Genomic DNA, 25032 nt, shown 5'->3' on the forward strand with positions numbered 1-25032 from the left:
CATCCCAGACGTATGCCAGTGACACCGCTATCACGAGGAGACGCCCACCACAAGCTGCCCCAAAAAGGAGACAGACACCGAACAAACCAGTACATCCAGCACCAGGCGCCGCAACCAGCCCGATTACCCAGGACAACACTGCAGCATTCCTCGAAGTCGCGCAGTGACAATGACAACCGCAACAGAAGCCACCATAAAATCCATCCCGCAGCAAATAAGCACTGCAATCCAAGCTGCCATGCAGGCATTCCCACAAGTCAACCCAAGAAACCAACATGGACAATAAACCACAAGGACTAAGAGCATGCCTGTGGAACGCCAATGGCATCCGACATCAAGTGGTGCATTCCGAGACCTCCTACAAGACGAAGGAATAGACATCTGCCTGGTGACAGAGACCCATCTAAAACCAGGAGTCAATGTCAGGGCAGCAAACTACAGAACCTACAGGAATGATCAGCTTACAGCAGGAGGCGGCACAGCAGTCTACATCCGTCCACACCTCCAATGCCACCGATTACAACTACCAGCACTGCAAACCATGGAAACCACAGGGGTCGAGGTGAAAACCAGCAAAGGACCAATAACATTCACAGCAGTATACAGACCCCTACAAGGCCAGCTACAACCACAAGACATCGACCTACTACTATCCATGCCCGGCAACATCCTCCTTGGGGGAAGACTACAATGCCAAACACACCGCATGGAACAGCAGGTTAACCAACGTAAGTGGATCACGTCTTCCAAGGGCGGCAGAGCGGCATCACGCGATCACAGCTGCACCACACACCACCATCATCTACCCCATGAACATAAGAGGAGATGTCCTAGACACTGAGTGGTCAAAGGACTCCCCTACACAGTAACAACCAGTAGAAGAAGAGTATTATCCTCCGACCACATACCAGTAATCTTGACCTCGAGATGGAGCTGCACCAAGAGAGGAAACAAAGATGGATCTACGAGCAGTAGACTGGGAGGCCTACCAACAAATACTAGACGAGGAAATGCAAACCAGCCCAGATCCAGACGAAGTGGTTCAAATGGCCAGACTGAAGCACCTAGAACCACTCGGCCACCCAGACGAAGTAGGAGCGGACACCACACTCCTTCACATAGTCACCAAAGCGACTGCTGCAGTCGAAGCCACCACCACACGGCAAATGCGGCAGATAAACCACGCGAAACCACTACTGCGAGGACTGAGGGACCTCATTAAGAGGAAAAACGGATGCCCCAGAGAATGGCAGGGCACAAGGAACCCAGCTACAATGAGAGAAGCCAACAGACTGCAGTGACAAACAAAAGCTGGAGTTGAAGCACATCGCAATCCTGTGCAAGCAGAGTTGAAGCACTCAACCTCACGGCCAATTAAGTCTGGAAAACAACTGAGTTTCTGCTGGGACAAGGCCAAAGAATACCCCCCACTGCAAGTAGGGAACGACATCGCGGAGAAGATACAGAAGAAAAACCGAAACGCTTCGACCGTCACAGAACTCCAACTGCTACTACAAGAGCTCTGCCGCCAGAAAAACAGATTCCGGCGACGACGGCAGCAGTACCGTAACCCAGCAGATCGGAGAACGTTCTACCGACTACAGCGAGAACTTAAGCACCGCCGAAAAGAGCGAAAAAGAGAGGAATGGGAAGACAGAATGGAGCTATTCCACCTACAGCAAAAACCTACAAAAACCACAATACACTGCCACAATACAACCCGGATGATGAAGAGAGAACAGAAAAGCAAAGGATCAACCTCTTCCTAGAAGAGTTCTCGCAGCGCTAGGGGACGACAAAACCACTTCTCACCACCCCGACAGAGGTCAAAAACATTATCAGACAATGCATAGGATCGTCAGCACCGGGGATGGACAATATATCCAACAACCGCCTGAAGGAATTGCCACGAAAGCCACTGGTCCTACTCTCGAGGATTTTCAATAGCTGCTTACTACTAAACATCTTCCCTCCACAATGGAAGTAGGCAAGTATCTTATCGATCCCCAAACTTGGCAAGGATCTTCGGCTCCCTTCGAGCTGCTGGCCAATAAGCCGCCTCAGCACTCTCAGGAAAATATTCGAGAGAGTGGTATGGAAACGCATTCAGCAGCTACTGATCGAAGATGGAACGATCTGCCCGGAGCAGTTCGGATTTCAGAGGAAACTATCGGCCGAAATGCAAGTACTCAGGGTGGTAGAACATATAACCGACAGCTTAAACACCTCACGATCGACTGCAGCAGCCTTTTTAGTTTGGGACAAAGCTTACGACCACGTCTGGCATGCAAAACTTATCCACAAACTACACACGCAGACGTCCATACCCGACTGCTGCACACTCCTAATAGCGGACTATCTGAAGAACAGACATCACCGTTACGGTGGAAGGGAGAAAGTCCAGCACCGAGGCTCTCGCCGCCGGCATCCCACAAGGATCAGAGCTCTCCCACTCTTCAATGTATTCATCAATGACCTCCCGAGAGAAGACGATGTTCAACTAGCACAGTTTGCAGATGACACGGCGCTATATGTGAGTGGCCGCCAACACTTTGCTAACGTAAATAGACTCCAGCGGCAAATGGACAAAATCGTCGCCAGAACAAAGTACTAAATGCGGATAAGACGACAATGGTCTACTTCTCCAAAAAGACACAAAACCTTCAAACTAGACATAGACAACTCCCCTACAACCGACCCAACCCAAATAGCAGAAGCCTTTAAAAACTGTCTTAGAAGATGCCCACAGATTTCCACAAAACCCCCTCTGCAAAGAACCCTTCCACCACACAGTCGCTACAGAACTCCCCTACTACTCGTCTCCCCCACGGCCCCTTCAGAAGAGGATACGAAACTTCAGAGTGAAGTCACTGAGAAAGAAGCAGAAAATGCTGTCTTCTCAGGAATTCAGCTGCTGGCGAGAATGGAATATAGCGTATACACCTCCGCAACTGTCTCCTCAACACCATAATCTCTCATAACACCATCCCCACAGTGTGGAAATCTGTCAAAGTCATCATGATCCCAAAACCAGGCAAACCTAAATCAGATCCCAAATCCTACCACCCTCTGCAGGACCTTTGAGAGAATAACTACAGACAGACTCACAAACTATACTGACAAATTCATCCCTGACCTCCAGTCTGGCCTTCACAAACTCCACTCCACGAATAATCCCCTTCTCCTACTTACTTCAGACATCACGAGACACCAAAACCTTGAACAGTGGATGCTCGCTGTCTTCTTGGACATCGAGCGTGCATTCAACAAAATTTGGCGTGACGGACTTTTATACAAACTGCTAAAGACAAGCTTCCCACTCGAGACAGTACGACTAATCAAAACCCCCATACAAGACAGACACTGCCAAATCCACATCAACCACACCACCTCCTCTTCCTTCTACCCTGAAGCAGGTGTAGCTCAGGGTGGGATCATCCACCTCTACTCTACCCCCTTTACACCACTGACATCCCTACCCCAACAAGACCAACAGAACAACTATACACAGACAACACAGCCTACTGGAACTCTGGACCCTCGGCAAACACTATCAACAACCAGACAGCGACTTTCCTTACCAAACTAGAAGACTGGATGCAACAGTGGTGCATAAAACCCAACCCCTCCAAAATCCAGCTTATCCTCTTCAAGCACTGTAACATCCCCAACAAACCTCCTCCCCCCCCCCCCCCCCCAACAAGAGGTATTTGAGGAAGCCAACCTAATACCCATACAATCCAGACAAGCTAACCTTAGAGCCCAATACGGAAAAACCACATTCACCTCCCGACCTGACCAACACACAATACACACCCACAGACCCCGACACAGAAACAGACCCAAACATAAATACACCTACCCACCTAGCCATCTGTCTTCCATGCCTGCTAATCCAGCCCATGACATTTTTTTTAACGCCTCCTTGGATTTATTCTCTTTCCTAAAACTTTCTTGACAACTTGGGGTACAGCACCGCCTTGGCTCCGTCCCCGGACCTGCTTGCTCCGTGACCTTTGTCAGTTTCCCAAGGATGGTACCCCTCCACTTGTTTCTCGTCGGGCATTTGCTGCTCTATGTGCACAAATGAAGGAAGCCACATTTATTTACACTGATGGCTCAAAAACATCGTTTGGAGTTGGGAGTGCCTATATTGTTGGCGACACCCCAAATCGATTTCGGCTTCCCAACCAGTGTTTGGTTTATACTGCGGAGCTTTACGCTGTTCTCCAGGCTGTCCAATACATCCACCGCCATCAGCGGATATAGTATGTTATCTGTTCAGATTCTCTCAGCTCTCTCCTCAGTCTCCACGCTCTGTACCGTCCACCATCTGGTCCACTGGATTCAGGACTGCCTCCACTTGGGGGGCGTCTCTGTGGCGTTCCTCTGGATCCCAGGACACGTTGGTATCTGTGGCAATGAGGCAGCCGATATAGCGACCAAGGCTGCAGTCTCTCTTCTTCAGCCAGCTATTCGCATGATTCCCTTCATCGATCTATGGGCACGCACATTGGTCGACACTTCCCAATAATAAATTGCGGGGCGTGAAAGCTCTTCTCTGTGCTTGGACCTCTTCCTTCCAAATGCGTCGTCGGGAGGAGGTAATTGTAACTAGACTCCGGATAGGGCACTGTCCTTTTAGCCATCGACATCTTTTAAGTGGCGATCCTCCACCACTCAGTCCCCACTGCTCTCAGCTGTGGACAGTAAGACACCTTTTTACTTGAATGCCCCTATTTTACTCCGTTACGCGCCCGTCCACAGCTGTCGCCCGATATACCTTCCATTTTAGCAGATGACAAGCACTCAGCCGATCGCGTTCTCGAGTTTATTAGTGCCAGTGAGACGACGTCAGTCATTTGAAGCTCATTTTGGGGACAACCAACCCCCTTCTATAGTGGTTTGTTAAGCTTCCCTTCTGTTTTCAGTTTCTCCATTTTTTTTGGTTTCGTTCCCATTGCTGCTGGTTTCCAGTTTCGTTTTTTTACCTTTTCCTAAGTCACAGACCGGGCGCTAATGACCATAGCAGTTTTGCGCCCTAAAAAAAAAAACTACCCACCGAAAACAATTGTAAACAACACCCACCACACTTTTCCTGACACAATACATCATCAACACGAACACTTAAGAGAACTACAAATAGGGAACAATGACATTCCCACCGCTACCCACCTCCAGGCACTTAACCCCGACCGCCCCCACCATCAACCCGCCTCAATCACGGGCAAATCAGGCAACAAGACACCTCCACTACCACTGTCACCCTAGAAACACCCACCAACCCAACCTAACCCACTATGCATCACGTCCAGTGGCATGAGCCCAACACTAAATTACATTGTTGTAAAGCCATGAAAGACCACCCCACATCCAAGCAAAATTGTTAACCCTACCCCATCCCTATTCCCACTCATGCCACTGATACCAAATAACCCTAACAACATCAGCATTTCTCACCCACTAAAATCTAGAAAACAACTGTATATGTAATTCACAAATATATCAACTCAAATTATTATACAGTCAATTTCAGTTATCAGATAACTCAACATAACCTTTTACAACATGTACAGTGGCTTAAAAGTCACAGTGCACTCTGAGACGAGACGCCGAGTAGTACACTTCATTGTTGCTGCACGAAATTCTCGAGAGGTACAGAACAATGGGAAGCGAGAATGCCTTTTGCGAACGTGTAAAGTGCACTTACGCCTACCGATTCTCTAAAAAAAGCTATAAAAAATGTGTTTTATACACTGAAAGGCAGGGTGTTTCAGAAAGCCGAAACGTAGGGAACTGTTAGTCAGGGACTACCGCAAGTCAGGGCCCTGTCTGCAGGCAGACCAGCCCACGCTTGCTGCGCAAAGGCACAAAAAGTAGGGCTGAGATAACAATACATACAAGGAGAAGCACACCAAGAAACCATGATGTCTAACAACACACACGCGAATACGACACAGAGCTCGCGAATCATCAAACTAGACAGCACAGCTGGAACAGTGACGTCTGTCATGCCAGATGTCACGACGGAAACTCCGATAAAGCAACCACCAGTTACCACACCAACCTCTCTTACCAGACCGGAACAGCAAATGATGCTACCACCCACTAACAGACCGTGAGATGCCAACATCCGAGATAACCCACCCACCGACACAATCGATGACGAAGGCACTCATACTGGGGACCGGAAACGAACCAGAAAGGCACCAACAGGTGCAAAGACAAAGAAGACCAACTCCAAAAAAGCCGAGGGTAAAACAAAATTCACAAAAACATCTGTGGACAGGAAAGCTACCACGTACAAAGAACCAGAAGACGAATGCACAAAACAGGACAAAGACGTTCTCACAAACACCACCACATCAGCAAGATCACATGGCGAACAACAACAAGAGATGGACAGAGCCCATACACAGGACCGTGAGAAAGAGACACTCGATGTTAACAACACCAATGAAGAAAACATAGAAACAACTAAAAAGGTTAAATGTGCTACAACACGTACAAAACATGGAAGTCTAGAGAAATCAGACAGCTATAATTACAAGTCTGCACCTGGACATAGAAACAATAATAAGCAAGTGTAATATATCTGGCTTATTCAGCCATCATATTAGGCTCCAGGAAGCTATTCCTAGGGCAGTGGAGATGCAAGAAACATAGAGATGACGCAATGTGGGATGAGGTACCGGTGACAGGTGTGATTCGGTATACCATTCCCGTGAGAAAGACTGCCTGCATGATGCTGCTGCTGCTCTGTGATTGGCTGCTGTGTTCGGCGGTAGGGCGCCAGAAAGTTAAACTTTAGTTGCTATTATTAATTAAACCTGTCATCCAAATTACTTCATTTTTTTAAAATAAACATCTCTCAACAGCCAGCTATCAATCAGTCATTTCAAAATTGTTAAAGTCAAAGTATTACTAAAACAAAAGACTGACGATATTACTGCCGATGCACTTCGGTGGCGTTTGGGTCACGCCTTGCTGGCTCGGCACGTGAAGTGTCTCGGGCAGTCCGGCTCTCCAGTTTTGACCGTTCCAGTAGACAGACATGTTGTCTGTTATAGCAGTATTTGTTTCCTGCAATTTATTTACTACATGTCGCTAGGTACAGACATGTTGTCTGTAATAGTAGTATTTGATTCATGTAATTTTATTCTCCAGTTCTGACGGTTCCAGTAGACAGACATGTTGTCTGTGGCAGGATGTATTTCATGTTATTTTAGCCAGATATAATGACTGTGGAAAGATATGTTCAATACGTTGTGATCAAGAATAGTTTCTCGTGTCTATATCAATAAAAACGCGAGTGGCATCCCAAATGAGTTATAGTTTATTTGTAGCAGCAGTGCCTTGCGAAGTTAATTTCAGCCTCAAGAAAAAGAATCCAAAACCTGCGTGCTGTTTTCTGCGATGGGGACATCATCACCATGAAGACAGGAGGTTAGTGAAGTGTATAAGAACTTATGTATTCCACACAGGACGGTGGAAAATACTAGGCACCTCATGTGTACTGCATGCACAGTACAAATGTGCTCAGTGACACGTCATCTGCAGTAATGCAGAGGAGATAAAGGAGGATGAAAGTATTAACACTATCTCACTTGTATTCCTTTTTCTTGCCATACAAGACAATCTGCACACACTACAGGCCAGACGCCAAACTTTCGAAATTACTAAGACCCAAGAGACACACAAGCCAGACAGACCCCAGAATGATCACTGAGTGTGGTGATAACGAAAGTAACACACGACGTCACCGAAAAAGACTGAGGACGAACTAAGCAAACAAGGGCTCGAGTTCACAAAAGTGAAAAGAATCACCTCCAGAGAATACGGGAAATCTATTCAAAAAGTAAGGATCATAACTCGCAGCAAAGAAACAATAGACCAACTACTGAACAACCACTTTAGGATTTTCCACAAGTGCCACCCAGTGGAACAATCACACGTACCACCACTGCAACCGGCACAGTGCGCAAGATGTCATACGTTTGAACACACCACGGAAAACTGTAAAAGCAAGCCATTGTGCAACAGATGCAGAGGACCACACACAACATAGCGAACTGCCACCAGGATACAAACAAACCAATCTAAGTCAACTGCGGCGGGCAGCATCTCTCGACAGACATTAACTGTCCAAAACGATCAAAAGCACCGATATCGATAGAAGCCACAGCTAAGATTGTCTGCACAGATGTACCAATGAGCGAAAAAACAGACAACGAAGGAGTACAAACGATAGCGTGTGAGGACTTTCTCCGTGCGACAACGCTGGCACTCATAAATATACTACCGGATAAAAAACATCTAGTCCTAACCACGATGGAGAACATATCCAAAACCTTCTTCAGACGCAAAATGAATGTCTCAAGCATGGAACCGCATCCACTTCAGTATCTCCCGTACATGGGGCAAGCAAAACAACATAGGGGAAGATAGCAAACAAACCGAAAAAACAGCAAGTTCACCGGCATAAATAAGGTGGGCACCAAAATAGGGTTCGTAAATGGTAATTGCTGCAATACAAAAAAAAGCCACTAATTGAACATCTAATCAAGAGGGAAGAGATTCAGATACTGGAAATGACGGGAACTAGGGTGGGGCAAGCTCCGATAAACATATTGGATTACACATGCTATCGTAAAGATGATGTAACCGAGGCGAGATACAGAGGGTGGGCACATGGCGGAATAGCCATACTACATCACAAAAAATTAGCGACTGTCCAAATTGAACTCCCACGGTCCTTCGACAAACACAAAGTACTAGCAATAAAAGTAGCAGCCAAGTCATTTAGAGCAATTCACATCGCCATCTTATACAGGGTGGCGAAGGGGAACGGGATATTTTGAACGTTACAGTTGGCAGCACTGTAGTGCCGGCAGATGTTCGAATCTTTGCACAATTTATGTGAACGCATTGCCATTTAGTAATCATGCAGAATTGGACTGGTGCGGAACGTGCAGTAGCTGTGAGAGCGTTTTACAAAAATGGTGATAGGGCGACTGCCACGCAGAGAACATTTCGACAGCATTACCAGCTTGGACGTCATGGACGAGTCCCATCTGCGCATGCGATTACAACGTGGGTGCGTAATTTTGAAGAAACAGGATCTGCCTCGAAAAAGAAACCTCCAGGTGGCATTCGAACGGTACGACAGCATGCATCTTCGCTAGGGATTAAGCGACGAAGCTTACAAAGAATACTGCACAAATTAGACTTCCATCCCTATAAGTTGCAGATTGTGCAACACTTACATGAACGAGACCCAGCGTCACGTATGGAGTTTAGTAGCCAGATATTGGCTAAAATCAACGAGGACGCGAATTTCCTTGGTAACTTATGGATATCAGACGAAGCCCATTTCCACGGATTCGTGAACAAACAGAATTTTCGTTATTGGGCACAGGACAATCCTTGTGAGTTTCACCAGCGACCACTACATAGCGCCAAGGTCACAATATGGTGTGCTGTATCATGTCACGGCGTTATCGGCCCTTATTTTTTTGAACATGAGGATGGTAGTGCAGTGACAGTAACATCCGCTTGATATGTTTAAATGTTTCAAACATTCTTTACACCGAGACTGTACGAGCTTAATCTTAACGTCGAAAACATGTGGTTTCAGCAGGACGGAGCCACGTCACACACTGCTCGACAATCGATGGCAGCAGTTCGTCAATTGTTTGGAAGACGCATTATTTCACGTAACGGTGACATTACATGGCCTGCGAGATCCCCTGATCTTGGTGTGTGTGCGACTTGTTCCTTTTTTTTTTTTTTGGTTGTGGTTTTAGGGCGCAAAACTTCTATGGTCATTAGCGCCCAGCCCGTGACGTAGAAAACAGGAAAAAAACGAAATTTAAAATCAGCAGCAATGGGAACAAGGTCATAAAATTTGAGAAACCAAAGGCAGAAGGAATGCTTAAAAATCCACTATAGAAAGGGGTTGGTTGTCCCCCAAAAAAAAGCTTCAAATGACTGACGTCATTTCACTGTCACTAATGAACCGTAGAACGCGGTCAGCTGAGCGCGTGTCATCTGCTAAAATCAACGATAGATCAGGCGATAGCTGTAGACGGGAGCGTAACGGATTAAAATAGGGGCATTCAATTAAAATGTGTCTGACCGTCCACAGCTGAGAGCAGTGGGGACAGAGTGGGGGAGGATCACCGCTTAAAAGATGTCGATGACTAAAAAGACAGTGCCCTATCCGGAGTCTAGCTAAAATTACCTCCTCCCGACGACGCGTTCGCGAGGAAGAGGTCCAAGCGCAAGGAAGGGCTTTCACTTCCCGCAATTTATTATGGGGAAGTGTTGACCATTGCGCATGCCATAAATGAGCAACTTGGCGACATAAACCGCTCCGTAGATCGGTAAACGGAAGAGACTGAATAGCTGCCCGAGGAAGAGAGACTGCAGCCTTGGCCGCTATATCGGCCGCCTCATTTCCACAGATACCAGCGTGTCCCGGGAGCCAGAGGAACGCCACTGAGACGCCCCCCAGGTGGAGCAAGCGCAGACAGTCCTGAATCCGGTGGACCAGAGGGTGCACAGGGTAAAGAGCTTGGAGACTTAGGAGAGAGCTGAGAGAATCTGAGCAGATTACGTACTGTATCCGCTGATGGCGGCGGATGTAGTGGACAGCCTGGAGAATAGCGTAAAGCTCCGCAGTATAAACCGAACACTGGTCGGGAAGCCGAAAGTGATTTGGGGTGTCGCCAACAATATAGGCACTCCCAACACCTAACGATGTTTTCGAGCCGTCGGTGTAAACAAATGTGGCTTCCGTCATTTGTGCACATAGAGCAGCAAATGCCCGACGATAAACAAGTGGAGGGGTACCATCCTTGGGAAATTGACATAGGTCTCTGAGCAAGTCGATCCGGGGACGGAGCCAAGGCGGTGCTGTACCCCAAGTTGTCAAGAAGGTTTTAGGAAAGCGGAAGGAAAGAGAATGGAGCAGTTGACGGAAGCGGACTCCCGGGGGTAGTAGGGAGGAGGAGCGGCCTGCATACCCTACATCAAAGGAGGCGTCGAAAAAAAGGTCATGGGCTGGATTAGCAGGCATGGAAGACAGATGGCTAGCATAACGACTCAGAAGGACTGCCCGCCGATTGGACAGCGGAGGTTCAGCAGTCTCAGCATAAAGGCTTTCCACAGGGCTGGTGTAAAAAGCTCCAGACACCAAACGTAATCCACGGTGGTGGATAGAGTCGAGACGCCGAAGAATAGACGGCCGAGCAGAGGAGTAGACTATGCTTCCATAATCCAATTTCGAGCGCACTAAGGCGCGATAGAGGCGGAGAAGGACCACTCGGTCCGCTCCCCAAGAGGTACCATTCAGGACACGGAGGGTGTTAAGGGAACGCAGACAGCGAGCCGAAAGATAGGAAACGTGGGAGGACCAGCACAGTTTTCTGTCAAACATAAGACCCAAGAATTTAGCGACGTCGGAAAACGGAAGGTTGACAGGACCTAGATGTAAGGAGGGCGGAAGAAACTCCTTACGTCGCCAAAAATTAACACAAACGGTCTTACTGGGAGAAAAACGGAAGCCGGTTTCGATGCTCCACGAGTGGAGGCGATCGAGACATCCTTGAAGACGTCTTTCAAGAAGGCTGGTCCGTTGAGAGCTGTAGTAGATCGCAAAATCGTCCACAAAGAGGGAGCCCGAGACATCAGGAAGGAGACAATCCATAATTGGATTAATGGCGATGGCAAACAGTACAACACTCAGCACGGAGCCCTGGGGTACCCCGTTTTCTTGGAAGAAAGTACGGGAGAGAGTAGTGTTCACCCGCACCCTAAATGTGCGCTCTGCCATAAATTCGCGAAGAAAAAGGGGCAGCCGGCCTCGAAAGCCCCAAGAGAACAGTGTGCGGAGGATGCCTGTCCTCCAACAGGTATCGTATGCTCTCTCCAGATCAAAAAATATTGCTACCGTTTGGCGTGTCTGGAGGAAATTGTTCATGATATAAGTGGAGAGAGCAACAAGATGGTCAACGGCAGAACGATGCTGTCGGAATCCGCATTGGGCTGGTGTTAAAAGACTGCGGGATTCCAGCCACCAAGCTAAACGGTAATTCACCATACGCTCCAAAACCTTACAGACACTACTCGTGAGAGAAATGGGGCGATAGCTAGAGGGGAGATGTTTGTCCTTTCCAGGTTTCGGAACGGGAACGACAATAGCTTCCCGCCATCGCCTGGGAAAGGTACTGTCGGTCCAAATTCGATTATAAAGGCGAAGGAGGTAACGCAGGCTATGGGTTGATAAATGCAGCAACATTTGGACATGGATACCATCCGGTCCTGGGGCGGAGGAGCGAGAAGAAGAGAGTGCATGTTGGAGTTCGCGCATGGAGAAAACAGTATTGTAGCTTTCGCGATTTTGAGAGGAGAAAGCAAGATGTCGCATTTCCGCTGCACGTTTCTTCGGGAGAAACGCTGGCGGGTAATTTGAAGAGCTCGAAATCTCAGCAAAGTGCTGACCCAATGAGTTAGAAATTGCGACGGGGTCCACTAATGTATCATGCGCGACAGTGAGCCCAGAGACCGGGGAGAAACTAGGCGCGCCTGAGAACCGTCGAAGCCGACTCCAAACTTCCGAGGAGGGAGTGAAGGTGTTAAATGAGCTAATACAGAATTTCCAGCTTGCCTTCTTGCTATCGCGGATGACGCGACGGCATCGCGCACGGAGCTGCTTATATCGGATACAGTTGGCCAAAGTTGGATGGTGACGGAAAATGCGAAGAGCACGTCGCCGTTCACGTATTGCGTCACGACATGCCTCGTTCCACCAAGGAACTGGGGGGCGCCGGGGCAATTCGGAGGTGCGTGGTATTGAACGTTCCGCAGCTGTGAGAATAACGTCGGTAAAATGTGTGACCTCATCGTCGACGCTGGGAAAGCGACGGTCATCGAATGTCGCTAGAGACGAAAAAAGTGTCCAATCGGCTTGGGCAAACTTCCAGCGTCGCGAGCGCATATATGGCAGTTGAGGCTGCAGTCAAAGAACACATGGAAAGTGGTCACTCGAGTGTGTATCATCAAGGGCAAACCATTCGAAGCGCCGAGCTAGCGGAACAGTACCGACCGCAAGGTCCAAATGAGATAAATTTGCCGTGGAGGCAGACAAAAATGTGGGGACCCCAGTGTTGAGGCAGACTAGATCCGCTTGGTGGAAGACGTCTAGCAATAGTGAGCCACGTGGACAAGGATGTGGAGATCCCCAAAGCGGGTGGTGGGCATTGAAGTCCCCAACCAGCAAATAGGGGGGTGGAAGCTGACCAAGAAGATGAAGGAGATCAGCTCGTGCCAGTGGTGTAGACGATGGAATGTATACCGTACAAAGAGAGAACGTGTATCCAGAAAGGGAAAGACGGACGGCGACAGCTTGGAAGGAAGTGTTTAAGGGGATTGGGTGATAATGGAGAGTATCATGGAGCAGAATCATGAGTCCTCCATGGGCTGGAGTGCCTTCAACAGAGGGGAGGTCATATGGGACGGACTGAAAATGAGGGAGAACAAAGCGGTCATGGGGACGCAGCTTTGTTTCCTGAAGACAGAAGATGACCGGCGAGTAGGATCGTAAGAGGATCGACAATTCATCCCGATTGGCGCGAATGCCGCGGATATTCCAGTGGATAATGGACATAGGGTGAACAGAAAGTGGAGAAACGTGACCAAGGGTGCTGTCAACTCAACGACTGCTCAGAGCTTGCGACCGACAGCATGGAATGGCATTCAGTCGAAGGCAGAAGATCCTGATCCATAGGTTGGTCAGGAGCAGCTCCTGCCACCAACGATCGGCCAGTTGACCGGCCACCAGCAGTGCGCCTCGGCGACACAGAAGATGGCCGAGGGCGATTTCCGCCAGGTGGTGCTGTAGATGGGACACGCCTTGGCGGAGAAGGAGAGGAACTGTGTTTCTTCGTAGCCTTCTTGGAGGTATGATGTTTAGATGAAGGAGGAACCGATGGTTGGGAAGTTGCAGTACGTAAAAACTCTTCACGAGAATGCTCTTTTTTCGAAGACTTGGCGTCTGACTTTTGGGCTCGAGATTTAGCAGAACCCGACGAAGGGTGAGCCATAGAGTGGGCAGGCGAAAGTGGTGAGGTTGAACGGGCGATCTTTGCGCTGGCCGATCTGACCACCGTGGTACTAAATGTGAGGTCGTAAGTCTGCGTGGCCGCCTCCTTTGTTGGCCGAGGAGAAGCAAGGACAGTGCTGTATTTTCCTTTCTGAGGCACGGTGGGCTGTCGACTGGCGAGTAACTTTCGAGCAGCAAAGGTCGACACCTTTTCCTTCACTCTGATTTCCTGGATGAGCTTTTCATCCTTAAAAACGGGGCAATCTCGAGAGGAAGCAGCGTGGTCACCCATACAGTTGATGCAGTGAGGGGATGGAGGTGGACAAGCACCCTCATGGGCATCCTTGCCACACGTAACACATTTGGCCGGATTGGAACAGGACTGGCTGGTGTGATTGAACCGCTGACATCGATAGCAACGCGTAGGGTTTGGGACATAAGGGCGAACGGAAATTATCTCATAGCCTGCTTTGATTTTTGATGGGAGTTGAACGTTGTCAAATGTCAAGAAGACAGTGCGGGTTGGAATGATGTTCGAGTCAACCCTTTTCATAACCCGATGAACAGCGGTGACGCCCTGGTCAGACAGGCAGTGCTGAATTTCTTCGTCAGACAATCCATCGAGGGAGCGTGTATAAACGACTCCACGCGAGGAATTTAAGGTACGGTGCGGTTCCACCCGGACAGGGAACGTGTGGAGCAGAGAAGTACGCAGCAATTTTTGAGCCTGGAGGGCACTGTGTGTTTCTAACAACAGGGTACCATTCCGTAATCTGGAACAAGACTTTACAGGACCCGCAATTGCGTCGACACCTTTCTGAATAATGAAAGGGTTGACCGTGGAAAAGTCGTGACCTTCGTCAGACCGAGAAACAACAAGGAACTGTGGCAACGATGGAAGAACCGTCTGTGGCTGAGACTCAGTGAACTTACGTTTGTGAGCAGACATAGTGGAAGGTGAGGAAACCATTGCGGAAGAATCCCCCATGATTACCGGCGTCTCCGATGGCGCGCTCCTCCCTTGTGGGGCCCCTCACCGAGGGCACACCCGCCTTAGGTGATTGTTCACACCTCAGGTCACACCTCCCGACAAACGGACAGAGGGACCAATCGGCACTTTCGGAAGGTATCAGCTCGGGTAATCACCCCTCCCTGGGCCTGGCCGTTACCAGGGGGTATGTACGTGTCCTACCTGTCTACCCGGGGCGGGGAATTACGCGTTACCCCGTCACCGGCTACGCATGGAAGTGCGTGGGTCGGCCTTCAGACACACACAGGGAGGAAAAAAGAGAAAGGGAAAGGAAAGAAAAGGGGGTCTCAAACGCCGCAGCGGAGAAAAGGGCAAGGAGAAGAGGGAAGGAAAAGAGAAGGACAGAGGAAGGACGAGGACTTGCAAGTGTAAAAGCAAGGAATTTGGAACAGTTTCGAGCGTCCGTCTCCGGACGTAGGCACAAACCATACTCCCAGAGGGGGAGAAAGGGAAGGAAAGAGACAGAGGTGAGGGGGGGGGGGGGGCGAAGATGGGGGACGGGGAGGGATGCGGAAAGGGAAGGGAAGGTATGCAGCCCGGAAAAGAAGGAGGGCCACATTAGCTCGGGGTCCCGTGCTCGCTACGCACGTGTCCACAAAAGAGTTGTGGACCCCCTGGGGGGGCGACTTGTTCCTGTGGGATATCTTAAAGGCAAGGTGTACCGTACAATCCATGAACTGAAGAACATTGAAAACGAAATCACTGCCATTCCCCCCAGATTTGGTACGCCGCGCATTCCAGAGTTTTCATAACAGGCTGTTAGAGTGTGAACGCCGAATGGGAGCACATCTTTCCGATGTCATCTTTAAAAAGTAGAGCGACACTTTTGGACATTTTGATTGTAAAAACATACTGAATACATTCACTTTCGTTTATAAATTACTAGTTTTATGAATTTATTCATGGAAATGACGTTATTCCGAAATTTCCTGTTTCCCTGCATCACCCTGTATTGGGACGACATCGAACAGATTTCGGTGGAAGAAGTGGTCTTGCAGCTGCGGTCGCTCAGCCCTGAAAAGGCGGGAGGAGACGGCATCCTCTTGAGCGAACTTCCAGCAGTGGACCACCATCTGACACCATCTTCAACGTGATCCTGCACACAGGGATCTACCTTTCCGCGTGGAAACATGCGGAAGTGGCAGCAATCCCCAAGGCAAACAACGACCCTGATCTGGCGGCAACCTACCGTCCTATTAGTCTTCTGCCTATGCTATCGAAAATATTCGAGCGTTTATATGCCAAACGGCTCCTGAGGCACGTGGAAGGCGAACATTTGCTTCCTGACGAGCAGTTCGGTTTTCGCAAGGGTCACTCCACAGTGCATCAACTCGTGCGACTTGTGGAGGAGGCCATGGGAGCCCTGGAGACCTGGGAATATCTTTGGGCGGTGTTCCTGGACGTTTCTAGGGCATTTGACTCTGTGGCCTGATGGCCTCGTGTATAAACTTTTTATGCACGGGGTCCCGACATCACATGGGGTGCTACTTAAGTCTTGTGTGGAAAACCAAACTTTCCACGTGCACCTGGAGGAGGGAGTGTCTACCCAACAACCAATTCAGGCTGCCATAGGGGTCCGTACTTGGTTCCCTGTTGTACTCCCTCTGCACCGCAGATGCTCCACAGGTGGCGCTGGCGCTACTCGTTCGGAGCATGAAAATGTTCGAAATGCGACGTCGTTTCCAGTTAGGGTGCGAAGCATTAGGGACTTAGTCCACGAAATGGCGGCTTAAATTTAATGCTGCCAGGAGCCAGGCAGTAATCTTCACAAAAAGACTGCTACCACCAGATTTAGAGCCGGTCCCGATTGAGGGAGTCCCTGTCCTGTGGTGTAGAACCGCTAAATACCTCGGGGTTACCCTCGACCAGAGGCTAACGTGGCGTCCCCACATTCAGGAGGTAAACGGTAGAGCTTTAGGGCATCTCTGCTCAATCCGACATCGGTGCTTCCTCCTCGCCACGGTATCACCTTGTACCTTGCACTGGTTCGTCCACTGCTGCAGTATGCTTTCGTGGTGTGGGGGGAAAACGACACACACACACACACACACACACACACACACACACACACACACACATTGCTGAGCTCCAGAGGGTGCAGAACCGAGCACTTTGGCTCGCCCTTCGACTGCCACGGCATTACCCAACTGCGCAGTTACACGAGCAGACCGGAATCCCCCTGCTCGAGGACCGTTTCCGCCAATCGGTGCGACCTTTTTATCAAGAGACCGACCAGTCACAAAATAGGCTCATTCAGGCACTAGGCCACTCAATCCACCGCAGGGCGACACGCTGGCCTGACCTGTTGCGAGCTTACAAACTCCTAACAGTCAAGGGATGCATCGCATCCGACAGGCCAGTCAGTCAGTTACCTCCCACTCCTGAAATCGTTATTTGCAGGAATAGCGCTTGCCACTCACCCTGCACACTCACAAACTAAGGTTCGTTTGTAAGGAAAAGTGTAGTGTAGTGTGGCATCACGCTCAGACACCGCCACAGAGCATCCTCCCTGCTCCTCCGAGAGTAGGGAATTTTCTACGCCAGAGCCTGTGGTATTAACCAGATACCCGCGCGTAGTATATGGTAGGGCTGGCGCTGTTCGGGGAAACCTAATGGTGTCAACGAATGCACATTCAGTGCCCCTTGGCAGTGTATGTCAGACTTCAAGAACTGCCTTAACAGACATATTGGTTAAGCCCAAAGCCCCAGTCTGCTGCAGCACCCAGCCACTGGGTACAAGCGCTCAACCTACTACAGGCATAACAAAGGCTAAAACACGCATAGAAGAAACTGACGTAATGTGAGGACATAAGCGTCCGGCCCCAAGCTAGCTCGCTGAGGAACCCGCGACCACAGACAATGACGATATGGAAGCGGAGGGGGTGGGGGTAGGGGGGGGGGGGGGACCGTTGGCCAACGTCCCCACTTGGAACAGCTTCAATCCGATCGCTGCCGACGGTGCGGAAGCGACGCCTACCAGACACTCAACTTCCGGCGCACACGCGCAACAGAGGCAGAGACGGGAGAAAGTGCCACCAATCATTGCCACCATAGCTAACAGCACTATGAAAATTATAAAGGAAGTAGCTCCCCACCTAAAAGGGGGATTGAATACTTAATGCAGAGGATCCTCTGTAAATTTCAACCATCCACACCTCCAGACTACAGATTTTTGTAGATTATTTCATGCAGAAGAAAATTCCCTTTCACATCTATCCATCAACATAGAAAAACACCAACAAGGCGGTGATCAAGGGTCTCCCGCGAGACACAGACCCCACCAAAATAAAACAATTACTCACTGGGAAAAAGTTCAGAGTAATAGCGGTGAAACAAGAAACAAAAGCATCAGACCCGAACAACCCTGGTGACCATCGCAAAAAGAGGGCCTCCTTTGAGGTGATACTTCACCCGGATGAAAAGAATAGGGAGTTCCTGAAAATTGAATTATTCATGAGCTGTAAAGTCACCATCGAGAAATACAGAGAGGAGCCGCTCCACCCCAGCAAATTACAGCCACTGCCCCACATGTCTCTCCCCCCCCCCCCCCTCCCGGGCGGCGGCAAATGGCGTGGCTTTGTCGCCACAGCCCGCTCTCTGGGGCCAAAACGCCAGCAGCCAGGTCTACCGCAGCCAGCAGCCGCAGAGGGACTGTATTGGGGCGAGAAGCCTTCCCCGCGCTTCTCCCAGCACGCGCCTCGACGGCCACCGACGCCTGGGTACCCCCTCCACGTCCCCAGCAAGCTGAGACGCCTGCAGCTGCCGCACCTCAGTTGTCCCCATTCCCACACCACCCAGACCAGCAGCCGACCACCTAAGCTGCAAACCACAGCGTCTGCCACGAGATCTGGAGAACCTAATCTTCGAGAAAAATCGGGTTGCCAGAGAATGGCAACGCACCCGCAATCCGGCCATCAAACCAACACTCAATCGGTTAAGCCGGGAAATGAAGGTCACAGCAGAACAACACAGGCACCAGGAGTGGGCAACCAAGATCTCCCAGCTCAACACGGAAGATGATTCGGTGTGGAGAATGGTAAAGAGTTTCATCCGTCGTACCATGACACTTCCTCCACTTCAAGTCGGCGCGGATTTTATCAGCGAGCCAAACGCAAAGGCCAACTGCCTGGCCGATGCGTTCGCCGCTAATTTCACACCGATGGAGGACCCAGTCGACGCAGCGCATATTCGACTCGTCAGGGATTGTCTTCCCCGCTACCTTGTGGCGAGAGACCGTGACGACGACATCAAGCTGATAGCCGTCGACAAGATGATACTGCTGCTGCATCACCTTCAAGGTCGCAAAGCCCCGGGTCCAGACATGATGACAAATTCGCTCCTTAGGCAACTCCCAGAAGAAGCAGTGGCCAAACTCACGGAACTCTTCAATGAAGTGCTGCGAACAGAAGAGTTTCTGCAAATTTGGAAGCACGCAGAAGTAGTGGCCCTACCAAAACCAGGGAAGGACGCGCGGATGGCAAAAAACTACCGTCCGATTAGCTTGCTGCCGGCGCTATCCGAACTCCTTGAGCGGCTATACATGACGCGCCTCCTGCGTCGTATCACTGAGGAAGAAATCCTGCCAGATGAGCAATTTGGGTTCCGGCGAGGACACTGCCACATACCAAGTCCTACGGCTGACTGAGGAGCAGTTGACCGACGCGAGTATTTCGGCGCTCTTACGCTCAACATGTCACGCGCCTTTGACTCAGTGTGGCACGAAGGCCCCCTGTATAAGTTGCTTATCTGGGGGTACCCATGTCACACATGAGTCTCCTGCAGACTTACCTGCGGGACAGAACGTTTCACGTTCGGGCAGACAGTGGAATTTCCACGGAGCGCCGGATACTCGCAGGTGTACCGCAAGGCTCGGTCATCGGCCCGACGCTTTACTCGGTCTACACAGCGGACCTCCCACGTACAGGTGCAGTCACCAACGCCCTGTACGCGGACGATACCACCGTCTACGGCCGCAGCAGATGCCCCCGAGCTCTACAACGGCGTCTGCAAGCGGTAACTGCGGCGTTAGAAGAATGGGCCACGAAATGGCGTCTGGCTTCTAATCCAGAGAAAAGCCAGGCGATCATCATCACGCTCCGGCATGTTCCGGCAGACCTCGAGCAGCTGACAGTCCACGGAAGACCTGTACTGTGGAACAGTGCAACATATCTTGGCGTCACGCTAGACAAGCATCTAACGTGGCACCAACACGTCGAAGAAGTGAGGAGGAAGGCACTGGGTAGACCGCGCGTGTTGTACCCGGTCATCAACCTCGCATCATCGCTGCCAGCAGACTTATGTCTCACCCTGTATAAAGCCACCATCAGCCCGCTGTTTGATTATGCAGCAGTAGTGTGGGGCAACGCAGCTGAGACGAACATCCGCCATCTATAAACGGTCCAAAACAGAGCCCTCAGAACGGAGCTGCATCTTCCGCGGGACTTCAACACCGCGGAACTACACGACGTCGCAGGAGTACCTTTACTCAGATAGCGGTTTCAAGATGCTGCCGAAGATTTCTACCAGAAGGTCGAAGCATCGCGTAACCCCGAGGTGCGCGATCTCTGCCACCGACCACACTGGCGCGCCACACTGCGCTGGCCAGATCTCCTTTGCATGCAACAATAATGCTGCGAAGTGAAGTCTTTTCTCATGAGATGTTCCCGTGGAGAACCAGACTAAACCACACAAAGACTTACCACTAACATGGTACACCCTATTTCTGGAAGACCTGCCAGTTGAGGAACAACTTGCGGATGCCCCTTCCTACGATGAATTCATTTCAGCACTGGCTAAGCTGAAAAATGACAAAACAGCAGGATTAGATAACTTGCCATCAGAGCTATATAAATATGGGGGCCAAACATCAAGAAACCATTGTTTGCTCTGATCTTAAGGATTTGGGAGTATGAAATGATTCCACAAGACTGGAAAGATGCTTGTATTTCCAAGATCTATAAAGGCAAGGGTGACATATCAGACTGCAGCTCCCACAGGGGCATTTCTCTTCTCTCAGCAGCGGGAAAAGTCCTTGCCCACATAATTAACATCCGGTTAACACACTTTGCAGAAAAACTGCTACCAGAGACCCAGTGTGGCTTTCGCCCAAACAGAGGCACAGTGGATGCCATATTTGTTGTCAAACAAATGCAAGAGAAAAGCTTAGAGCAACATCGGCCTTTGTTCATGTGCTTTGTAGACCTGGAAAAAGCTTTTGATCGTGTCCCACGGGAAGCTCTCTGGATCATACTAAAGAAAACTGGGTGCCCTGACAATATTGTCAGTTTGATTCGGCAGTTTCATGAAAACATCTGCCATGAGGACAAGCTCTCAGAACAGTTTCCCGTGACATGTGGTGTAAAACAAGGCTGTGTTCTGGCTCCCACACTCTTCTCACTTTACTTCGCAGTTGTTATGAGAGACGCGACCAAAGCCTGTAGTAATCAAATTAGTCTCGACACAAGGACAGACAAAAGTGTCTTCAACATCTCTCGACTCAGAACAAAAAGTCGCGTAACCAAACTATCCATCTTAGAAATTCTCTACACGGATGATGTATGCATGATGGCTAATTCTTGCGAAACTCTTCAGACTTGCATAAATCTGCTAAATGCCTCCTGCAGAGGATTTGGCTTAGCCATTAGCATCACTCAGACGCAAGTTCTCAAACAGCCACTTAGAGGTCTTAATGCAGATGACTCCAGTATTGAGATAAATAACAAACCCTTGCAAAATGTGTCAAATTTCAAATACCTGGGAAGCCAAATTAGAAGTGACAACAGCCTGACAACGGAAATCGCAGCACGTATAGCCAGCGCAGCCTCAGCCTTCGGTAAGCTTAATGACCGAGTATGGAAATCACATGATCTCAAACTACAAACAAAAATTGCAGTCTACAAAGCAGTAGTATTATCCACCTTACTCTATGCCTCGGAAACCTGGTGCTGTTACAAAGCTGACATTAAGAAGCTAGATAAATTTCATCTTCGATGTCTGAGATCAATTCTGCGCATCAAATGGGAAGACTGTGTCCCGAACACGGAGATTTTGCGCCGCGTGAAACTGGCTGGTATTGAAGCTTTAATAATGAAACATCAACTGAGATGGAGTGGTCACATAGTACGCACGGATGACAGTAGGCTACCTAAAGCGGTGTTCTACTCGCAGCTCTCGTGCGGGAAGAGGAGGAAAGGTGGTCAACACCTGTGATATAAAGATACCATTAAACGCCACCTTGCAGTCTGTGGCATTCCAAGCAACCGTTGGGAGGAGCTAGCATTGTGCCGATAGGAGTGGCGATCAACTGTACATAAGAGCATCGAACAATTCGAGCAAAAGCGTCTAATGAACCTGGATGCTAAAAGAGAGCTCCGAAAATCTCAGCTCAAGCCTGTGTACACGTACACTTACAACTCTGCTGGTCAACTTCACTGTGTTTCATGCAACAGGATATTCAAAGCGAAATTCGGGTTCGCGAGCCACATCCGAGCCTACCACAACAAGGACAGAGAAGACTGACGGAGTCGCTGTCGCCGGACACGGCGAGGAGGACATCATTTCTGGAAGAAAGAGCGTCAAGTACGCTGTAAACTTCCTCACGAGTGTTGACGCAGAAACTGCGACATACATACTTATGCAAGACGGCCAGAGCTGCGACGTCAAGTGGGCCAGAAGCGTGTATTGGAGCTGAGGGTGTGGCGGATCGCCGCTTCGTCAGCAGCCCCATCCGGCCCATTCAACCGGATCACGAGATGGCTAGCCCCACGGACACCACAGCTGCGCCAGGGAGTGCTGCATCTTCCGGCGGCGACTTGCCTCCGTCGCAGTCCTCTCCTGTTGACACATCTGGCCGACATGGCATCGATTCAGAAATCGATGACACCGCCCGTAAGCGGATACCTAGGGCATGTGGCACGTCAGGGCCCCTTCACGTGGGACCGGCCCGCGCGTGCTGAGGCAAAGGCAGGATTCCAAGACCTTCCCCCACCCCTCTTCCGCCCTAGACATGCCGGTAATTTCCGACGCTGTTAAGGCCGGTTGCACACACTGCGGATTTTTCCGAAGCGGTCAACTGACCGTCGCCGCCGTGGTGCACAGCAGTAAGTCAGAGCTTGCACACTAAGCGACAGAAAATCTTCCGTCGGCGGCAGCTGTGTGACCGCCGACTGCCACCGGCGCCGACGGCAATTCTACCGCCACTGCCAAAGTGGTGGCGCACTTGACCAAATGCACACTTACTCACGTAGCGGTTTTTCTACCGTCGACAGCTGTTCTGTTCAGTGTGAACAGAGTCGAGTCGTGCTGTTCACAGTTGTTAACTGGTTTCTTCATTCAGACATGAGTAATCTGGATGTAGATAATGAAATTTTAATTTCATTAATTCAAGAAAGGCCTGTTCTGTGGGACAAAACCCTCGACATATACAAAGACCGAGATGCTACCACAAACACTTGGCATTAAGTTTGCAAGGGAATTCGTAGCGACTTTGATGTGTTGGACGAATGGGAGAGGAATGATTTGGTAAGTACATGCTTTTCACATACATATATGCTTCTCGGCCTTTTGGCTAAGATCAAAATGTAGTATCTGTTCTCGGCCTTTTGCCCTGCCGGCGGTTACGTCGAGTGACGCCCGTCACTCCGTCTCCGCTCAGGCAGGGAGTGCTACTAATCAGAAAGCTCCTGTTACAGATAACGAGTGGCACGTAGTCACCCCACGGAGGGACAGACGCCGTGCTGCAGGACGCAGACCACCGCCCCCGGACCGACGGCGCATCATACCGCCCAGTCCGCGTAACAGCGGCCCGGCGCGAGCCAACGCGCCTGGGCGGCCGGCGCGAGCTACACCTCGTGTATCTCGCGCCGGCGGCAGGGCGCAGGCGACCGCTGGGCCATCTGTTGGCGGCGCGGCGAACAACAGCCGCGGTGCGCTGGGCCCGAGCGCCAGGCCGGCGCGAGCTACACCTCGAGACGCCCGGCCGGCGCGGGCTACACCGGCCACCCCTACGACCACTGCGCCATCTGGTAGCGATCGTCGGGCACCCAGTCCGCGTAGCAGCGGCCCGGGGCGAGCCGGCGCGTCCGGTCAGCCGGCGCGAGCTACACCCCGTGTTTCTCGCGCCGGCGGCGGGCCGCTGGCGACCGCCGGGCCATCTGTTGGCGGCGCGGCGAACACCAGCCGCGGTGCGCCCGACCCGAGCGCCAGGCCGGCGCAAGCTACACCGGCCCCTGCTGCTACCGCTGCGCCACCTGTCACCAGCGCGGCGATCGAAAGCAGCACTGAGCGGCCCACGCCAGATGGCAGCACGGCACCACCACCGACGCAGACGACGGAGCGGCGCGACGTGAACGGAGGGACTGCAGCTGCGTCTCCGAGAACTGGCAGCAAGAAGAGGAGACGCCGACGCCGTAACACCCGGCCCAGTCCCAACCTCCCGCCGCAAGGCTCCCGTCCTACACCAGACCTGACAGGCCCCCCTGTACCCTCCGAACAGGGCGCAACTGAGGCAGCTCCGCCCCCCCCTCCCCCGGCCGACGCTCGGCTAACGGAGAGGCAGCGGCGCTGGCTGGCGGCCCTGGAGAGCGTCCACAACCAACCGTGGGACGCATTCGTCGCGGCCGTCGAGGATTTCATCGCCGAGATCGCCGAGACGAAGCCACAACGCCAGGCAGCCGGAGGTCGACAGGATGGGCCACCAGCAGCAGCGCACCGCGGCCAGGGCCGCGCCGACGCTGCTGCCAATCCCCCTCCCCCTGCCCCTACACGCGGCCGCGGTGGGCGGCGCGGTGGACGTGGCGCACGGCGCGCGGCGGCCGCCGAGCGTCGGTACGACGCGAATGCAGCGTCTGAGATTCAGAAGCTGTACCGCGCGGACCGGCGCAAGGCGATGCAGCGCGTC

At 51.0% G+C, this 25032-nt stretch overlaps 1 protein-coding gene and 1 pseudogene across 1 annotated transcript in view; both read left to right on the forward strand.

Annotated features, from left to right (window-relative positions):
• LOC124552665 overlaps positions 1-25032 on the forward strand; it is a 53738-nt gene that overhangs the window by 26083 nt on the left and 2623 nt on the right. The window contains exons 3-5 of the mRNA XM_047126989.1: positions 22583-22719; positions 22775-23021; positions 23825-24907. Of these exons, the coding sequence (XP_046982945.1) occupies positions 22583-22719; positions 22775-23021; positions 23825-24907 (1467 nt within the window). The remainder of the gene's footprint in view (positions 1-22582; positions 22720-22774; positions 23022-23824; positions 24908-25032) is intronic.
• On the forward strand, positions 23681-23806 carry LOC124552819 (annotated as a pseudogene).

This window comes from Schistocerca americana, chromosome 10 (genome assembly GCF_021461395.2).
Source record: "Schistocerca americana isolate TAMUIC-IGC-003095 chromosome 10, iqSchAmer2.1, whole genome shotgun sequence".
Lineage (NCBI taxonomy): Eukaryota > Metazoa > Arthropoda > Insecta > Orthoptera > Acrididae > Schistocerca > Schistocerca americana.